Source organism: Monodon monoceros, unplaced genomic scaffold (genome assembly GCF_005190385.1).
Source record: "Monodon monoceros isolate NGI ecotype Baffin Bay Population unplaced genomic scaffold, NGI_Narwhal_1 Super_Scaffold_14, whole genome shotgun sequence".
Lineage (NCBI taxonomy): Eukaryota > Metazoa > Chordata > Mammalia > Artiodactyla > Monodontidae > Monodon > Monodon monoceros.
Window position 1 is genome coordinate 35,726,220 of NW_021703770.1, and position 18,895 is coordinate 35,745,114.

At 42.6% G+C, this 18,895-nt stretch overlaps 1 protein-coding gene across 4 annotated transcripts in view; it reads right to left on the reverse strand.

Moving 5' to 3' along the window:
• Positions 1–18,895, reverse strand: part of MATN2 (matrilin 2) — a 154,727-nt gene that overhangs the window by 79,118 nt on the left and 56,714 nt on the right. For all 4 annotated transcript variants that reach the window (XM_029223178.1, XM_029223181.1, XM_029223182.1 and 1 more), the window contains one exon: positions 14,165–14,287. In XM_029223178.1, the coding sequence (XP_029079011.1) occupies positions 14,165–14,287 (123 nt within the window). The remainder of the gene's footprint in view (positions 1–14,164; positions 14,288–18,895) is intronic.

Consider the following 18,895-nt stretch of genomic DNA (forward strand, 5'->3'; position numbering starts at 1 on the left):
CCTGGAGTACTCAGGGATGGGGGGGCTCTTATCTGACCACGCCCTTTTAGAGGTTAAGTTCCCCTTCACTGGCTTCCCTTACCACAGTTATAACAACACTTAATTTGCAATTGTTAATTTCATGTCTACTTCCCCTGCCATCTGAAGGCAGTGCTTGTTCTGTTCAGCCCTCCAGCTCAAATAACTAGCATGGTGTTTGGCATGTGGTCAATTTTTAAAAATATATTTGAATGACTGAATTCATTCATTCGTCAAATTGCTCAAACGGCTGAGAGAAAAACAGTGAATAAAATAGATTTAAAAAATCAATCAATCTCTGTCCCTATGTAGCGGATATTCAAGTGGGAAGCCAGCTCCTACTGACTCACAGTGACAGACCATGCCCACTTCTTCCCAACTCTGCGTTCAACAAGGCCAAGTGGGTGGCTTGAAATCAGCCATGGTGGTAGTATTGACAACACAGGAATTGGTGAACATTGCAAATTGGAGCTTTTCCCCGTGGAGACCTGGTTGTTAAACATTTACTAGCATACCATGGACAGGGGCCAGACATAAACAACATAAACAGGTAAAAATATATATTACAGGGGCTTCCCTGGTGGCGCAGTGGTTGAGAGTCCGCCTGCCGATGCAGGGGACACGGGTTCGTGCCCCGGTCCGGGAGGATCCCACATGCCGCGGAGCGGCTGGGCCCGTGAGCCATGGCCGCTGAGCCTGCGCGTCCGGAGCCTGTGCTCCGCAACGGAAGAGGCCACAACAGTGAGAGGCCAGCGTACCGCAAAAAAAAAAAAAAAAAAAAAAAAAAAAAAAAAAAAATATATATATATATATATATATATAAAACGTTAGATCTTAGAAGTGCTATAGAACAAAATTAAGCAGGAAAGGGGGGTTGGGAGTATGGAGGAAAGGGAGCTTCTGCTTTAAATAGTGTGGTCAGAAGGTGGTCTCACAGAAAAGATTATTTTATACAAGGACCTGAGGGAGGTAATATGAAAAAGTAGGGATCAAGGGGATTGAATCTTGGAGGAGGAGATAAGGGGCAGTTATGTTTCTTTCCATAGGGCTTAAGGGAAGCAATCAGATAGAATGAAAAGAATATTGCCTTTGGAGCCAGACCTGGCTTCAGCGAGGTGACCTGCGTGACTTCATATAAGTGATTTCTGTGAGATTGAATTTTCCTAGAGGTTAAATAATTAAGTGGAGAAAACATCTTATGGCAGGGTTAAATGAGATAATATAGATGATAAAGCATCTGAGAGATGGGAGGTACTCAACAAATGTTAGTCTCCTTTTTTCCTAGTTTAGGGTAAAGAAAGGTCTTGGTGGTGCAGGCCTAGTTAAGCATGGAGGAAAGGTGAACCCCAACCAAATTTTGCCTACATCACAATTCTAATATAATATCACTTTATTGGGTGCCTATGAAACCCCCCACTAGATTCAGATTTCTTTAAATGACATCAATGTATCTGTGACTAAGTTTTGGTTTGTGAGTTCTATGCTGAATTGATCTGACACAGCAAAGTAGGCAATTTTGAATTTTATAACAAAAGATCTCAACAAACTCAACGCTTGCTTCTCTTGTTTCCTGGAGAATTTTAGGAGGGATGTTAACTGCATCTGCTCAGTCTTCCTAAGTGAAATAAATCAGGGAGGATTTGATAACTAAGAGCCCCAGGGCTATGCTCAAAGCCTTCCCTAGCGTTCCCCTGAGGCTCACAGCCATTCTAGATTTAAGGGCCTTCCTCAGTGTGTGATCTTGGAACCCTAGCACAGCGCCTCGGCCCAAGAACTTGGAAAACTTCCATCTGGTTACACTGGATGAGAAGCACGGGACAAGGACTGCAGTGGCTGTGCCTGACATCACCCTGGGCGAGATCAAAGGCTTTTTACTGACTTTTCAGAATTTTAGACAAGCCGCATGGCGTGCTATCGACACCGATGACAGTTTAATTTCTCCTCTGGAATTAGAGCAAAATGAACACCTTTAAAGACATGCTCCACTTTTTTTTTACGGCTCCTGCTGCTATTTAGCTTTGAGATGTAGAAATCAGAAATTATGTATCACAGCGAGAGAGAAGAGAAATTTATTATCAGAGCTGTTATTTCACTCAGCTGGGAAACAACACCATTTCTGCCTGCTCCAACCCCAAAAACTCACTTGGAGTTAGGGCTCTGCAAACATCTGCCAAACCTAAGCCTGCACTTTGGGGACCATCCCCCTTCTTCCATCATGTCTGAAAGCCCTAATCTTATTTTGACAGCTGCGGTTTGGAGTTAAAGACTTTCAGCGGTAAATGTGAGCCATCAGCCTTGTCTCTGCTGGAAGAAACACCACCAACCCAATGTCACCCAGAAGAACAAACCAGTCCTTCCAGGCAAACTCCAGCTGTGCCTCGCATCCCTCCTCCCCCAACGGCTTCATTCGTTTTCAATCAGTTCTCCTATTCATGAACGAGATTTTCGTTTTCTTTTCAGAAGGGGAAAAGAGGAGGATCCCCAAAACAAAGCCTGAAAACATAAGTAAATCTGACTGAACGAGGTTGATCAAAATGATAAATAAGAGTGAACGCATAACGCCCTAGTCATGCAGAGCGCTTTGCAATTTCCAAACGGCTGTCAGTCACATCGTCACGTTCTCAATATGAACTCCCTGAGGAGTGGAATCTCCCAGGGAGAGATCTAGTTTAAAACAGCGGGGGCAGTGGTTTTCAAACTTGACCAGAATCCCCTGGAGGGCTTTAAAAGGATGTTAAAAAGACACCCTCCTAGGCTGCATCCCTGGAGTCCCTGATTCAGTAGGTCTGGGGTGAGTAGGGCCTAGGAATTTGCATTCCTAACAAGTTACCCGCAAAGCCGCCCGTTCGTGTGCGCGCACGCAGTCTGCTCGCTCTTGCACTTGCTCCGTGCTGTCTCAGCTTTGTGGGCTGCCCCGAAGCTGAGACCTTGACCTCCCCTTTCCACACTCCCTTCCTCCCTCCAAGATTCCATCCATCTTCAGGGCCAATTACCACCACCAAGCGTATCCAGCCAGGCATTTTCTTTTTCATCTCCAGCTGCATCCAACCACTTGTGTGGGCTCTCGCCCGGACTCACTGCTTTCCCCGCAAAACCAGTTTTCCTCTCTTAAGTTATTTATCAGTTTAAATTCTAACAACCCTCACCCACCATTCCCCATCTTGGGTCATAAACTCCTCCCTGGGGCGGGGATTATTGCTGTGATCTCCTAATTAACTCCATGGGCATAAGAAACACATGCACTGAATTGACTGAACTGATTTGAACTGTAAACTGATTGCATCGTCCATGTTCTGCTCTGCACGTGCAGAGCACAAGGGAAGCCAAGATCTGAGTGTTCTTGGAGGGTCCTGGGTCTCAAACATATAAGAGGAAACACTTTTCTCCCACACACCACAAGAGCGTCTGGCTCATAGAGGGGAATCAGTAAGTACTGAATGAATAAATGAATGAATGAGTGGATGGATGGATGGTATTTCTGCACCTAATTCTAATCCTCTGTATATATTACTGCCACGGTCAATTTACTAAAATGTGGTTTTCCCCTTGACACCCTGTGTTCAGCCCCTCTATCCACCAAAGACAGCAGCCGGAACTCAGCTTGAGAATCAAATCACTCCATAATTTGTTCCAGCTTAAATTCCCTTCCTCATCCCCCACTAATGTCCCAAACAAACTATTCCAAATAGGCAGTCTGTACAGTTAGCATCCCCTAAAGACAACAAGATCTACATTTCTCTTCTCTTCTTTGATTTGCTAGAAAAACCCCTATTCCCCAAAGCCTCCCCTGATTGTTCCATGACTCTTTCTCCAATCTCTTCTCTTGCAGCCTTCTGTCTCAGCACCAGTTACCTTCCCAAACCACCCTGTTCTGAAAATACATATATATATACATACATATATATTATTGAATTTAAATGACGTACAATAAACTACACATATTCAACATAGACAAGCTGGTAAACTTGACATATCAACATATCATCACCATAATCAAGATAACATATCCATCACCTCCAAATCCCCAAAGTTTCCTAGTGCCCCTCTGTAATCCCTCCACCTGTCCCTTCTCTCCCCTTGGCCCCAGGCAACCACTAATCTGCTGATCATAGATTAGTTACCATTTTCTAAAATTTCATATAAATGGAATCCTACAATATGTACTCTTTTTTTTTTTTTTGGTCTCATTTCTTTCATTCAACACGGTTATTTTGACATTTAGCCAGCTTGCTGCATGGGTCAATAGTTCATTGTTTTCATTGCCTAGTAGTATTACATTGTATGCATATATCACAGTTTGTTAAGAATTCACCTGTTGATGATTTGGGCTGTCTCCAGTTTTAGGTTATTACAAGTAAAGCTGCTATAAACATTTGTTTGGATATAAACTTTAATTTCTTTAAAGTAAATACCTGAAAGTGGAATTATGGTAGGTACATACTTAACTTTGTAAGAAACTGCTAAACTGTTTTCCAAAGTGGTTGAACCATTTTACATTCCTACCAAGAACAGTGATAATTCTGTTCCCAACTTTGCTAATACTTGGCATGGTCAATATTTTAAAATGTATCCAATGTAGTAGAAGTATAGTGGTATCTCATTGTGGCTTTAATTTGTATTTCCTTAGTATCTAATAAGTTTGAGCATCTCTTCTTTATATATCTTCTTTGGTTTAGTGTCTATTCAAATCTTTTGCCCATTTTTTTTTTTTTTTTTCTGTACGCGGGCCTCTCACTGTTGTGGCCTCTCCCGTTGCGGAACACAGGCTCCGGACGCACAGGCTCAGCGGCCATGGCTCACGGGCCCAGCCGCTCCGCGGCATGTGGGATCTTCCCGGACTGGGGCACGAACCCGTGTCCCCTGCATCGGCAGGCGGATTCTCAACCACTGCGCCACCAGGGAAGCCCTCTTTTGCCCATTTTGACTGGGCTGTTTATTTTTCTATTATTGAGTTGTAAGAATTCTTTATAAATTCTAAGGTCCTTTGTTGGATATATATTTGCAAATATTTAATTCCAGTCTGTGACTTGACCTTTTCCCTTTAATAGCAGTGTATTTGGAAGAACAAATGTTTTAATCTTGATGATGTTCAACTTACTGAGTTTTTCTTTTATGTTTTGTGTCCTATTTAAAAAATCCTTGCCAAACCCAGGGTCATCAAAATTTTTTCTTTCATTTTCATTTAGACATTTAAATGTTTCTACTCTATATTAACATTTTAAATCAATTTTGAATAAATTTTTGTACATGGTGTGATGTAAGGGTCAATGTGCATTTTTTGGCACATGGCAATCCAATTGTTGTAACACCATCTGTCGATGACATTATTTTTTCCCCATGAATTGCCTTGGCACCTTTGTCAAAAAACACTTCACCATATACATGTGGGTCTATTTCTGGACTATATTCTGCTCAGGTGTTGTCCATCGTTACACCAATACCACACTGTTTTGATTACTGCTGCTTTACAGTCAGTCCTCAAGTAAGATAATTTGATCTCCACAACTTTATTTCAAAGTTTTAGTTGATCCTCATTATTTGCAGATTCTGTATTTGCGAATTCACCTACTTGATAAAATTTTTCTTGGAACCCAAAATCAATACTTGTAGCATTTTCAGGGCCATTCATGGATCTGTACAGGGTGGTGAAAAAATTGAGCCACCTAATGCACTTTCACAGTGAAGGTCAAACAAGCAATGCTCTGACTTCTTGTTTTAGCTCTCATACTGTAAATAAGCATTTTTTGGGTGTTCTATTTAGGGCCATATTTTAAAAAATTTTTGTGCTTTCTATTGGTGACCTCACTGTGTAAAATGGCCCCTGACAGTAGTGTTGAAGTGCTGTCTAGCGTTGCTAAGGCAAGAAGGCCGTGATGTGCCTTTTGGAGGAAAGATGTGTGTTAGATGAGCTTCATTCAGGCATGAGTAATAGTGCTGCTGGCTGTGAGTTCAATGTTAATGAATCAACAATATACACTCAATAAGGTGTGTTTAAACAGAAACACCCATAAAACAAGGTTCTGTATCGATTGGCGAAATGTTGTGGCCAGAAGCTCTCAGGAAACGAACCCTGTACTTCCCCTAGGAACGATGATCTAGTAATCACTATTTCAATGTTAACAGAGACTTATAAACCATAACTATCGTGAATAATAAGAATCAATCATATTTGACTATTCAGTTGTTTTCATTTTCCTTTATATATTAGAATCAGATTATCAGTTTCTACCCAAAAAATTCTGCTAGGATTTTGATAGAGATTGCTTTGAATCTATAGGTCATTTTGGAAAGAACTGACATCTTAGCAATAGTAAGTCTTCTATTCGATGATTTGACATATCTCTCCATTTATTTAGGTCTTCTTTAATTTACTGCAGACATCTTTTGTCTTTGTCAGTGTACATCTTTTGTCAAATTTATCCCTAATTTCTATATTTCTGATACTAGTGTAAAATGGTACTTTTTAAATGTCTATTTCAGATTTTTGTTGCCAGTATATAAAAATACAATCAAATAATTTTGTACATTAAGTTTTCATCTTGCAACCTTGCTGAATTCATTAATTAATTTTAGTAGCTTTTTTGAAGATTCTATTAGCTTTTCTACATATGCAGTCACATAGTCTGTAAATAAAGACAGTTTTACCTTTTCCTTTCCAATCTGTATGACTTTCTAATTTCTTTTTATTTCATTATTATATCAGTTAAAGCAACCAGGCCAATGTGGAATGGAAGTGTGGCAGTGGACGTACTTTCTTGTTCCTTATCTTAAAAGGAAAACACTTAGTCTTTTACTCTTGAGTATGATGTTAACTGTAGGTTTTTTCATAGGTGCTCTTCATCAGGTTGAGGAATTTCCCTTTTATTTCTAGTTTATTGAGAGTTTTTATCATGAACAAATGTTGGGTATTGTCCAATGCTTTTTTGGCATCTATTGAAATGATCCTATATTTTTTCATTTTTTAATCTGTTAATATGGAGAATTGAATTATACTGATTTTTATTGAAGTATAGTTGATGTTGTATAAGTTACAGGTGTACAATACACTGATTCACAATTTTTAAAGGTTTCACTCTATAATTATTATAAAATATTGGCTATATTCCCTGTGCTGTGCAATATATCCTTGTAGTTTTGTGTGTGTGTGTGTGTGTGTGTGTGTGTGTGTGTGTGTGTATGTGTAGTCTTTTTTTTGTGGCTGCACTGGGTCTTCATTGTTGCACAGGGGCTTTCTCTAGTTGCAGCAAGCTGGGGCTACTCTCTCTTTTTTTTTTTTTTTGCTGTACGCGGGCCTCTCACTGTTGTGGCCTCTCCTGTTGTGGAGCACAGGCTCCGGACGCACAGGCTCAGCGGCCATGGCTCACGGGCCTAGCCGCTCCGCGGCATGTGGGATCTTCCCGGACCAGGGCACGAACCAGTGTCCCCTGCATCGGCAGGCGGACTCTCAACCACTGCGCTACCAGGGAAGCCCTGGGGCTACTCTTTGTTGCAGTGTGCAGGCTTCTCATTGGGGTGGCTTCTCTTGTTGCAGAGCATGGGCTCTAGGTGCGCAGGCTTCAGTAGTTGTGGCTCGCAGGCTCAGTAGTTGTGGCGCACGGGCTTAGTTGCTCCGCAGCATGTGGGATCTTCCCAGACCAGGGATTGAACCCGTGTCCCCTGCATTGACAGGCGGATTCTTAACCACTGCACCACCAGGCAAGTCCATTGTAGCTTATTTTATACATAATAGTTTGTACCTCTTAATCTCCTACCCTTACTTACTCCTTCCCCTTCCCTCTCCCCACTGGTAACCACTAATTTGTTCTTTATACCTGTGAGTCTGTTTCTTTTTATTATATTCACTAGTTTGTTGTATTTTTTTAGATTCCACATATCAGTGATAACTTCCAGTATTTACCTTTCTCTGTCTGACTTATTTCACTTAGCAAAATAATACCCTCCAAGTCCATTCATGCTGTTGCAAATGGCAAAATTTAACTCTTTTTTATGGCTGAGTAGTATTCCATTGTATACATATATCACATCTTCTTTATGCATTCATCTGTTGATTGACACTTAGGTTACTTCCATATCTTGGCAATTGTAAATAATGCTGCTATGAACATTGGGGTGCATGTATCGCGTTTTTGTTTCTTTCGAATATATACCCAGGAGTGGAATTGCTGGATCATACGGTAGTTCTTGTTTTAGTTTTTTGAGAAACCTCTATACTGTTTTCCACAGTGGCTTCACCAACAGTGTATGAGGGTTCCCTTTTCACCACATCCTCGCCAACATTTGTTATTTGTGTTCTTTTTGATGATAGCCATTCTGACGGGGGTGAGGTGATACCTCATTGTGAATTTGATTTGCACTTCCCTGATGGTTAGCGATGTTGAGCTTCTTTTCATGTACCTGTTGGGCATCTGCATGTTCTCTTTGGAAAAATGTCTGTTCAGGTCTTCTGCCCGTTTTTCAATTGGGTTGTTTGTCTGTTTTGATGTTGAGTTGTATGAGCTGTTTATATCTGTTGGATATTAACCCCTTATCGATCATATCATTTGCAAATACTCTCATTCAGTAGGTTGGTTTTTCGTTTTGTCAATGGTTTCCTTTGCTGTGCAAAAGCTTTTAAGTTTAATTAGGTCCCATATGCTTAGTTTTGCTTTTATTTCCTTTGTTTTAAGAGACAGATCCAAAAACATATTACTATGATATATGTCAAAGAGTGTTCTGCCTGTGTTTTCCTCCAGGAGTTTTGTGGTTTCTGATCTAACATTTAGGTCTTTAATACATTTTGAGTTTATTTTTGTATACGGTGTTAGAAAATGTTCTAATTTCATTCTTTTACATGTAGGTGTCCAGTTTTCCTAGCACCACTTATTGAAGAGACTGTCTTTTCTCCATTGTATATTCTTACCTCCTCTGTAATATATTAATTGACCATAAGTGTGTGGGTTTATTCTGGGCTCTCTATTCTGTTCCATTGATCTATGTGTCTGTTTCTGTGTCAGTACATACTGTTTGGATTACTGTAGCTTGGTAGCACAGTCTAAAGTCAGGGAGTGTGATTCCTCTACCTCTGTTCTTCTTTCTCAAGATTGTGTTGGCTATTTAGGGTCTTTTGTGTTTCATACAAATTTCAAAATTATTTGCTCTAGTTCTGTGAAAAATGCCATTGGTATTTTGATAGGGATTGCACTGAATCTATAGATTGCCTTCGGTAGTATGGTCATTTTAACAATATTAATTCTTCCAATCCAAGAACACAGTATATCTTTCCATCTATTTGTATCGTCTTCAATTTCTTTCATCAGTGCTTTATAGTTTTCCAAGTACAGGTCTTTTACCTTCTTAAGTAGGTTTATTCCTAGGTATTTTATTCTTTTTGATGCAATGGTAAATGGGATTGTTTCCTTAATTTCTCTTTCTGATAGTTCAGTGTTAGTGTATAGAAATGCAACAGATTTCTGTGTATTAATTTTGAATCCTGCAGGGCTTCCCTGGTGGCACAGTGGTTAAGAATCCGCCTGCCAATGCAGGGGACACGGGTTCAAGCCCTGGTCCGGGAAGATCCCACATGCCATGGAGCAACTAAGCCTGTGTGCCACAACTACTGAGCCTGTGCTCTAGAGCGTGTGAGCCACAACTACTGAGCCCGTGTGCCACAACTGCGGAAGCCCACGTGCCGAGAGCCCATGCTCTGCAACAAGAGAGGCCACCGCGATGAGAAGCCTGTGCACTGCAACAGAAGAGTAGCATCCACTCGCCACAACTAGAGAAAGCCTGCGCACAGCAACGAAAACCCAGCACAGCCAAAAATAAATTAAAAAATGTTGTATCCTGCAACTTTACCGAATTCATTAATGAGCTCTAGTAGTTCTCTGGTAGCATCTTTAGGATTTTCTGTGTATAGTATCATGCCATATATTGACTGATTTTTGAATGTTAAACCAACCTTGCATTCTTTTGATAAATCCCATTTGGTCTTGATTATATTATATATATGGATTCTATTTGATACGTTTTTAAGAATTTTTGCATTCACATTCATGAGGAATGTTGGGTATAGCTTTCTTTTTCCTTTTTAATAATGTGACTGTTTTTCTGTCACATCAAAGGGGTCATGCCCTTTGATTAAACTCGAATATGAAAGCTATTGGACTTCCCTGGCGGTCCAGTTATTAAGACTCCATGTTTCCACTGCAGGAGGTGCAGGTTCGATCACTGGTCAGGGAAGATCCCATATGCCACTCAGTGTGGCCACCCAAAAATAATTAACAAAATAAAAGCTATTAAATCTCTTATGTAGCTTGGGAAAATAACGTCAGGAACATATCTGAACCATGAAAGCTGTAAAATGCATTTGGTGTGTTTCTTGAGAAAGAAAAAAAGAGAAAGCTGCACAAGAAAGTTTACATTTTCTTGCCAAGTGAAGTTTTCTAAATGTTGCGTTTTCATTATTCTTCCAGATAGATTAAATATTCCAGAAGGGATGCAAAGAAAGGGAGAATTCCTTATTTTTAAAAAAAGAAAGAAAACAAGATAAAGTTCCTTCTTGTTAGTGGGAAAAGAATTCAAGGGCAGGGAAATGGTAGAGGGAAACAGACATGTGAAGATAGGCACACTTCATGAGGATTGCCTCCCCCCACGTTTTTAAATGGAGAAAGGGAAGTACATAAACTTCTATTGAGCCCTATGGGCTATGCACTATGGTAGTGCTTTTGCGTATATCTTATATAATGGTTTTGGATGGAGAAGCCTTTTTGGAGGACAGAAGAATCCATAATGTTGCCCCCAGTACATTCCAAATTGCTCATGTGGGCAAAACTTTGAACATAAGATTATTTAATGTGCTTGATCTGGTCTTTAAATGAAAGGGCACATTTTGAGACACTGACTAACTGGTGTCCAGAAGAGGGTTTCTGGACAGTGAAAAGACCCAAATCCGAGTCATCTTAAGATGTATTCATGCCTCCCCTGAAAAAGAGAAAATTAGTGGGGAGTGGGGGATTACACTCTTCAATAATCAAAGGGCTTTCTCTTTTTAGTTGGAAAAGGAAATAAACTTTTTGGTATATAGCTTCAGATGGCAGAAATAGGATCAAAGGTGGGAATTACAGAGAGTAGGACTTCAGCTCGACCACTGATCCAGGCTATCTGGAGGTGGGATACAGGTGCTTTGTAATGACCTGGTGTTCCAGATGGGTGATGATGGTTGGACATGCACCATCACTGTGGGACACCGGGAAGAAACAGAATTCCTGGGTTAAGTGGGAAAGACAGCTAACAGTCTGATAGACAAGGTCTGTTTCCACTCGAAGAACCTATGAATCAGCTGTGTCTGCCTACTCTCTCCACACAGGCAGGGTTGGAATAGAAAATGGTGCGTATAGTGTGTGTGTGTGTGTGTGTGTGTGTGTGTGTGTGTGTGTGTGTGTGAAGGCCATCGCCTAAGAGTCCCTCTCACAATCATCCTGTACAATGACAATATCTCAGGAGGATTTGGTAGTTAACTTGGGGGAACAACAATCATTTGAATGTTAGTCCTGGTGAATTAGTTCTGAGTCTCCCCTGGGAACAGTGAGCCTTTGAACCTGCCTGTCCTCGTGGGCTTGGAGGCAGGGTTGCCTTCCACCTCAAGGATCATGGGACAGTATCAAATGGTGAGTAAAAGCTAGGCCCATGCAGTCACACATAATAGGATTTGGGTTCTGGTTTGGTCTCATTATTAGCCACAGAACCTTGAGTAAATGGTCTAACCTTTTTTGGTGCCTTATTTTCCTTGCCTGTAAAATGAGAATGCTAAACCTACCTGAAGAGCTCAATGTCAGAGTTAATGAGATGATGAGTATGAAGCACTCAGGAGAGCTCCTGGCGCATGGTAAACACTTAATGAGTGGCTATAGTTGGGCCAGACGTCCTGTGCAGCACACTGATCTGGGCAGGGGCTGCAATCACTTTGGACTGTAACTACCTTGGCTGTTTATTCAATTTACTTCCATGCAAGAATGTAGCTCCAAGAGAGCAGAAACATGGCTGTTTTATTCACTCTTTGATTTCTAGTAATTTGTACGGGGCCTGGAACACCTTAAAGGTTCAAAACTGGAACTAGCTGTGTCTCACTCCCCTCCGGGTCCAGTGAGTCTCTCTCCACGTCGGCAGGGACAGGCCCCCACGAGCGGCTCACAACAGCCTCCCCTTGGCACAATTTTGCACTGTTCACCAGACCAAGATCACGGCTCAGTAGCTGTGGCGCACAGGCTCAGTAGCTGTGGCGCACGGGCTCAGTTGCTCCGTGGCATGTGGGATCTTCCCAGACCGGGGATCGAACCCATGTCCCCTGCATTGGCAGGCGGATTCTTAACCACTGCGCCACCAGGGAAGTCCCCTGGGTGACTCTTAATTACTGAAGCTTGAGAACCACTGCCTGGGTTCAGGCCCCTCTGACCCGGGCCTCCTTGCTCCTCCACCCAAATCAGTCTGTCTGAACCCAGGCAGTTTCTGCATCACGCTCTTTGCACCCACAGCCCTAGAACAGGAGGGAGCCAAGGCTAGACCGACCCTTGGGAGAGCCTGGGGCCTCAGGACTTGAGGTGGGACCAGGCGGGGACTGGCAAACCTGCTGTGTGGGGAAGGCCCAGCTCACGACATCAAACTTTTTATTTTTTAGTTGCTGGTCTCGAAATTCCTCTGGATTGACTAAGCCAGACCATGGAAAGTGGACATCGGCAGATGCCCGGATCCCAGCGGATCACCGGGGCAGGCCGCAAGGAGAACTTTTTGCGCTCCGGAGAAGGGAAGGGCAGGATGGGAGTTAGCAAGGTGGAGGCAGGCTGAGTGCTCTGCAGAGAAACGCTGAGTGGGAGGCTCCTGGAGAGGATGGGGCACGTCTAAGGAGATGTTTAGGTTGTTTGCTGAGCTGTATGTGAGGCAACCTTGCCTGGGCTCCCCCAGTCCTCCAGTAAATTCTATTAAACCCATGAGCATATGGTACGAGTGATTTTCGTTGTGGAAACTGAAGAAGGGTCAGAGGTTCAAGGGGAAGGCCAGGAGGATTCAGGCTCCAACAAACAAACAATCTGGCATCCTGGAGGAGCCCAGAGAACACAAGGTCCCCCAGGACTTACATAGCCTGAGGGCTTTGGGCTTCTACAGGCCACAGAACTGGAGAAGTCGAGCAGATGTTCCCTAATCTTGGGGGTCAGGGGGCCCCTAGCCAACCACTCTCAACCCAAAGTGAGAAGACAAAAGGAAAATGTGGTTTGGCTCTGTAAACGGGATACTAATTACAGCCATTTGTGCAAACTGTTTTCCATTAGTGCGTAATTGCTTACCATGCGGTATAATAACAATTACGCATTGCAAGACCTACATGTCAGACTAGCTGAGTTTTATTTGTCTCCATGTGGGCCAGTCTTCCTCATGTCTTGAGGAAGTCTGGTTGTCTGTGGGCTAACACAGTGGCTTTATTTATAACTTGAAAAAAAATTATAGGCACAACACTCAGTGTATGGGTAATTCTCTCCTCTAAGAGGCGGATTACCTCATGTGCTTCAAATGTCAGTATGTTGTCGTTTGGGGGCTTGGCCAGAAAAAGAGAATGTGCATTCTATTACACTTTATATCTGTTTGTCCTTTTCTATTTAGGAGACCTATAAAGCATCCCTCACCAAAGCCATGAGGTCCCCACACACCTCTAAAACAGAACTCGAATAATCATTCCCAGCCAATGTTAGTAGCTCATCCTAAATCCACGATTCAGGGAAGAGAATAAAATACAGAAACAATTCCTCAGGGCACAGTCAATAGAGACAGCGGATGAAAAGGCTCTTCAGAGGTTCCCCCCTAAAGAACAGCTTGGAAGTAAAGGACAGCAGCTCACGAATTCAAGGAGGCTATTTCTGAGAAGGAGCCTCCAACGATCTTCCAAACTCTTCCTGATGGCCTACTGTGTGCCTGGCTCTGGCCTCAGCACCGAGAAGGCAGAGTGGGGGCCAAGGGTCAACACAAAATACACGAGTTACAAAACCTCGTTTCTGTCCTCAGGGAAATGATGACTTGGTTGGGGGAGGGGCCACAGATGAATTAAATGGGCCCAGATAAAAGAGGAGAAAGTGGGAGAGCAGAGGAGGACAGAACAAATATAACAGCAAAGCAACCTTACTTCTGCAAGTCGTCTGATCCGAGTTGAGGATGTAGCCTTGTCTGCACCGGCAGACATACGAGCCAGGAGTATTGATGCAGAAGTGGGCACAGTTATGCTCCAGGATGCTGCACATGTGGACCGCTGAAAGGGAAGACATGGCAAGTTAAGGCAACGATGATGCCTTCTCTAACTCCATCCCCCTCGCAAACATTCATCCAGAATCTACACTGTGAAGGAACAAGCAGGACAAAGAGAAACAAGCTGCAGTCCCTACCCTCAAGGGGTAGCCTCTGGTAGGACCAGACAGTTCTACATAAATGCCAGCAGCAATATATACATAGAGGGCCACAGAGGGTCAAAGGGAAATGATGTTAGGCTGAGCCATATGAAATTGCTGATATCCAACTAAAAATAGGTCAAAAACGACCTACAAAAACAGAAATTTCACAGTGTAATTAATAATATCCAGTTGGTGGGCAGAAGGATCAGAAAGTTTGCTGACACCAGGGGTGGCTCTGACTAGCGTGTGGACTTGGTAGGCAGCAGCAGGTTTGGAGGAAAAGCTATTAGTTAAATGAGGATGTGGTAAAGAATCAACAGTTTCTCAGGATCATAAATCCCAAGAGTGATGTAATTTTTTAATAGGCAAAAGTATTATAAAAATTTTTGGAGTTAAAAAATGCACTCATATGTTTCCATAATCTTTATGTCTCTATTTAAAATATTTCTGGGGCTTCCCCGGTGGCGCAGCGATTGAGAGTCTGCCTGCCGATGCAGGGGACACGGGTTCGTGCCCCGGTCCGGGAAGATCCCGCATGCCGCGGAGCGGCTGGGCCCGTGAGCCATGGCCGCTGAGCCGGCGCGTCCGGAGCCTGTGCTCCGCAACGGGAGAGGCCACAACAGTGAGAGGCCCGCGTACCACAAAAAAATAAAAAAATAAAAAATAAATAAATAAATAAAATAAAATATTTCTGGACGGACCTAGAGTCTGTCATACAGGGTGAAGTAAGTCAGAAAGAGAAAAACAAATACCGTATGCTAACACATATATATGGAATCTAAAAAAAAAAAAAAAAACGGTTCTGAAGAACCTAGGGGCAGGACAGGAATAAAGACACAGATATAGAGAATGGACTTGAGGATATGGGGAGGGGGAAGGATAAGCTGGGACAAAGTGAGAGAGTGGCATGGACATATATACACTACCAAATGTAAAACAGATAGCTAGCGGGAAGTAGCCACGTAGCACAGGGAGATCAGCTCGGTGCTTTGTGACCACCTAGAGGGGTGGGATGGGGAGGGTGGGAGGGAGGGAGACGCAAGAGGGAGGGGATATGGGGATATATGTATATGTAGAGCTGATTCACTTTGTCACACAGCAGAAACTAACACACCATTGTAAAGCAATTATACTCCAATAAAGATGTTAAAAAAAAAGTTTCTGGGACTTTCCTGGTAGTCCAGTGTTAAAGAATCCACCTTACAATGCAGAGGACGCGGGTTCGATCCCTGGTCAGGGAACTAAGATCCCACATGCCGCGGGACAACTAGAGCCCACGTGCCGCAAACTACAAAGCCCACGCGCCCTGGAACCTGCGCACCACAACTAGAGAAGAGAAAACCTGCACACCACAACTAGAGAGAAATCTGCTCACCACAACGAAAGATCCTGCATGCCTCAACGAAAATTCCGAGTGCTGCAACCAAAACCCGACGCAGCCAAAAATAAGTTAAATTTTAAAAATAATAATAATGGGGACTTCCCTGGTGGCACAGTGGTTAAGAATCCACCTGCCAATGCAGGGGACATGGGATCGAGCCCTGGTCCGGGAAGATCCCACATGCCGCGGAGCAACTAAGCCTGTGCACCACCACCACTGAGCCCGCCTGCCACAACTACTGAAGCCCGTGCGCCTAGAGCCCGTGCTCTGCAACAAGAGAAGCCACCGCAATGAGAAGCCCATGTACTGCAATGAAGAGTAGCCCCCACTCGCCACAACTAGAGAAAGCCCGTGCGCAGCAACGAAGACCCAATACAGCCAAAAAATAATAATTAATTAATTAAAAATAATAAATAAATAAAATATTTCTGTGTTTAGTTTCTGAAGCACCTTGGCTTTCAGATACATTGATTCTTGCATAAGTCTGTTGGAGCTCATGGAAATTCTCACTGTTTTTTACATCTTAATTTATGACTTTACTCCATATAATTCAACCTGGACATATTTAAAATTAACAAGCATCAGCAGAAGCAGAGTACAATTTATGCAAGTGTTGTCATAGACAAAAAGGATGTCCATATGTAGAAATATATTTTTATAAAGCTAAAACAGAAGAGACTTTCAATAGCTAAGGACAATCCCCTCACTCCAGTGCTTAGGAAAACTCAGCTACTGATGAAATCGATGGCATATCTTAAGTATATGTCCCTTTACTTCAAAGTAAGAAACATGGTGGGCAGTAAGTGAAAGCAAGACCTCTTTATTTCATAATACAATTCAGAATGAGTGTTCTGAGTTTACGATTGACTGTGTTTTAATTCCTGTTAGGATACAAATAATGTTAGGGAAGTTCATAGATTAAATCCAATCAGTCATTTTTACTTCAGAGTGAAAGAAATATCTGTTTTTGTGACCATGGGCTTAACTTCTTTATATTAAATGGGAGTAAAAATAGTACCAACCCCATAAGGGCCTTGTAAGGGTTAAAATAATTAAGATGGTAAAGTGCTTAAAACATAGCGCAGGGGAATGCTTGATACGTGTTAACTGTATGGTACAAAGGAGAAGCATGGCGGACTTTTGTTTTATCTTACATACCTGGGTTCATCCTATATGTATTCATCTTCACCTTGGTTTTTCACTCAGCATTAATAACAGATTCTATCTCTATTGATATATATTACCTTTCATGGAATCTAAGATGCACCCAATTTCAGAGATGTTAAAGTGTGAGGACACATACATTGATCCTCATTATTCACAGATTCCATATTTGAGAATTTGCCTACTTGCAAACATTTATTTGTAACCCTAAAATCAATACTCAGAGTGCTTTCATCATCATTTGTGGACACACTCAGAGCGATGAAAAATTTAGGTCGCCAGCTGAGGTTGAACAAGACGATGCTCTGCATTCTTGTTTCTGCTCTCAGGCTGTGAATGAGTATCCTTTTCAAGTGCCACACTGTTTGCATTTTTGTGCTTTTTGTTGATGATTTTGCTGTTTAAAATGGCCCCAAGTGTGGTGCTGAAGTGTTGGTGTTTGCTGAAGTGAAGTGTGTCTGGTGTTCCTAAGTGCAAGGAGGCTATGATGTGCCTTATGGAGAAAATGTGTGTTTGATAAATTTCATTTGGGCAAGAGTGATAGTGCTGTTGGCTGTGAATTCAATGTTAATGAATCAACAATATATAAAGAAGGTGTCTTTACACAGAAACACACATAAAACAAGATTATGTATTGATCAGTTGACAACAGTGTTGGACCAGAGGCTCTGAGGAACCTAACTCTGTATTTCCCCTAGGAGCTGTGGTTCAGTACTTGCTACTTCAGTCAGTGTTCACCATGACGTTATAGGACATAATTACCAAGAACAATGAGAATCAACTGTACACCTTAGCTTTGATCAAATACATTTGATCTAGTTCATTCCTTTTAATTGCTTTATCCATTGGTCATATGACTAGTCCTCATAATATTTAGCCATTTCCCCACCAGTCCACAGTTTCGCTTTCCCAATGCTGTGATGAACCTTCTTAAATACATCTCCTTGAGCACATGTGCAGTTGTTTCTCTAGGACCGGGTCCTACTTTTTTCTTTTTTGGCTGCGTTGGGTCTTCGTTGCTGCGCGCGGGCTTTCTCTAGTTGTGGCGAGCTGGGTCTACTCTGCGTTGCAGTGCACGGGCTTCTCATTGCGGTGGCTTCTCTTGTTGCGGAGCACAGGCTCTAGGCACGCAGGCTTCAGTAGCTGCAGCATGCGGGCTCAGTGGTTGTGGTGCACGGGCTTAGTTGCCCTGCGGCATGTGGGATGTTCCCAGACCAGGGCTTGAACCCACGTTCCCTGCATTGGCAGGCAGATTCTTAACCACGGCGCCACAGGGAAGTTCCTGAGTCCTACTTCAAATAGATATCACCTCACTGTCTTGCAAGGTAGTTTATACCAGCAATGCAGGAGAGTAATGATTCCCACCTCCTCAAAACTTCAGCACTCAGGATTATCAAACGTTAAGTTTTTGACCGTGTTAAGAGGGAAAAATCATGATCCTGTTTCTAATTTGCATTTGCTTTGCACCCTGGAAGGCTCTCTTCTTTTCCTAGGCTGCTGGTGTCAAATTACCCACGGGCCTAGAGGCGTTCTTATGCAACTCTCGGCATGTCACTATTTTCCTCCATAATGAAGAAAATCTGAAGCCTAGACAACCAGCAGCACAGCGGTTATACACTGGTATGAGGCCCAAGTGATGAGTCTGCTGCCCAACTTCTCACCGAGACCCTGACAGATAATTATTTTGACAGGAGATGTGAGGCAGAGAAAATACCTGCTGGGCAGCAGACAGCACAGTGGTGATGGGAAAGGCTTCTGGAAATAAGACTACAGCTGAGCTTCACCATGACCTTGTATGAATTACTTAATTTCTCTGAACTCCACTTTCCTCACCTGTCAAATAGGGAAATTAAAAGAACTATTGCATGGGGTTTTGGAGCGACAGCTTGTTACTAAGGCTTGTCTTGGCCCTTCCGCCTCGAAC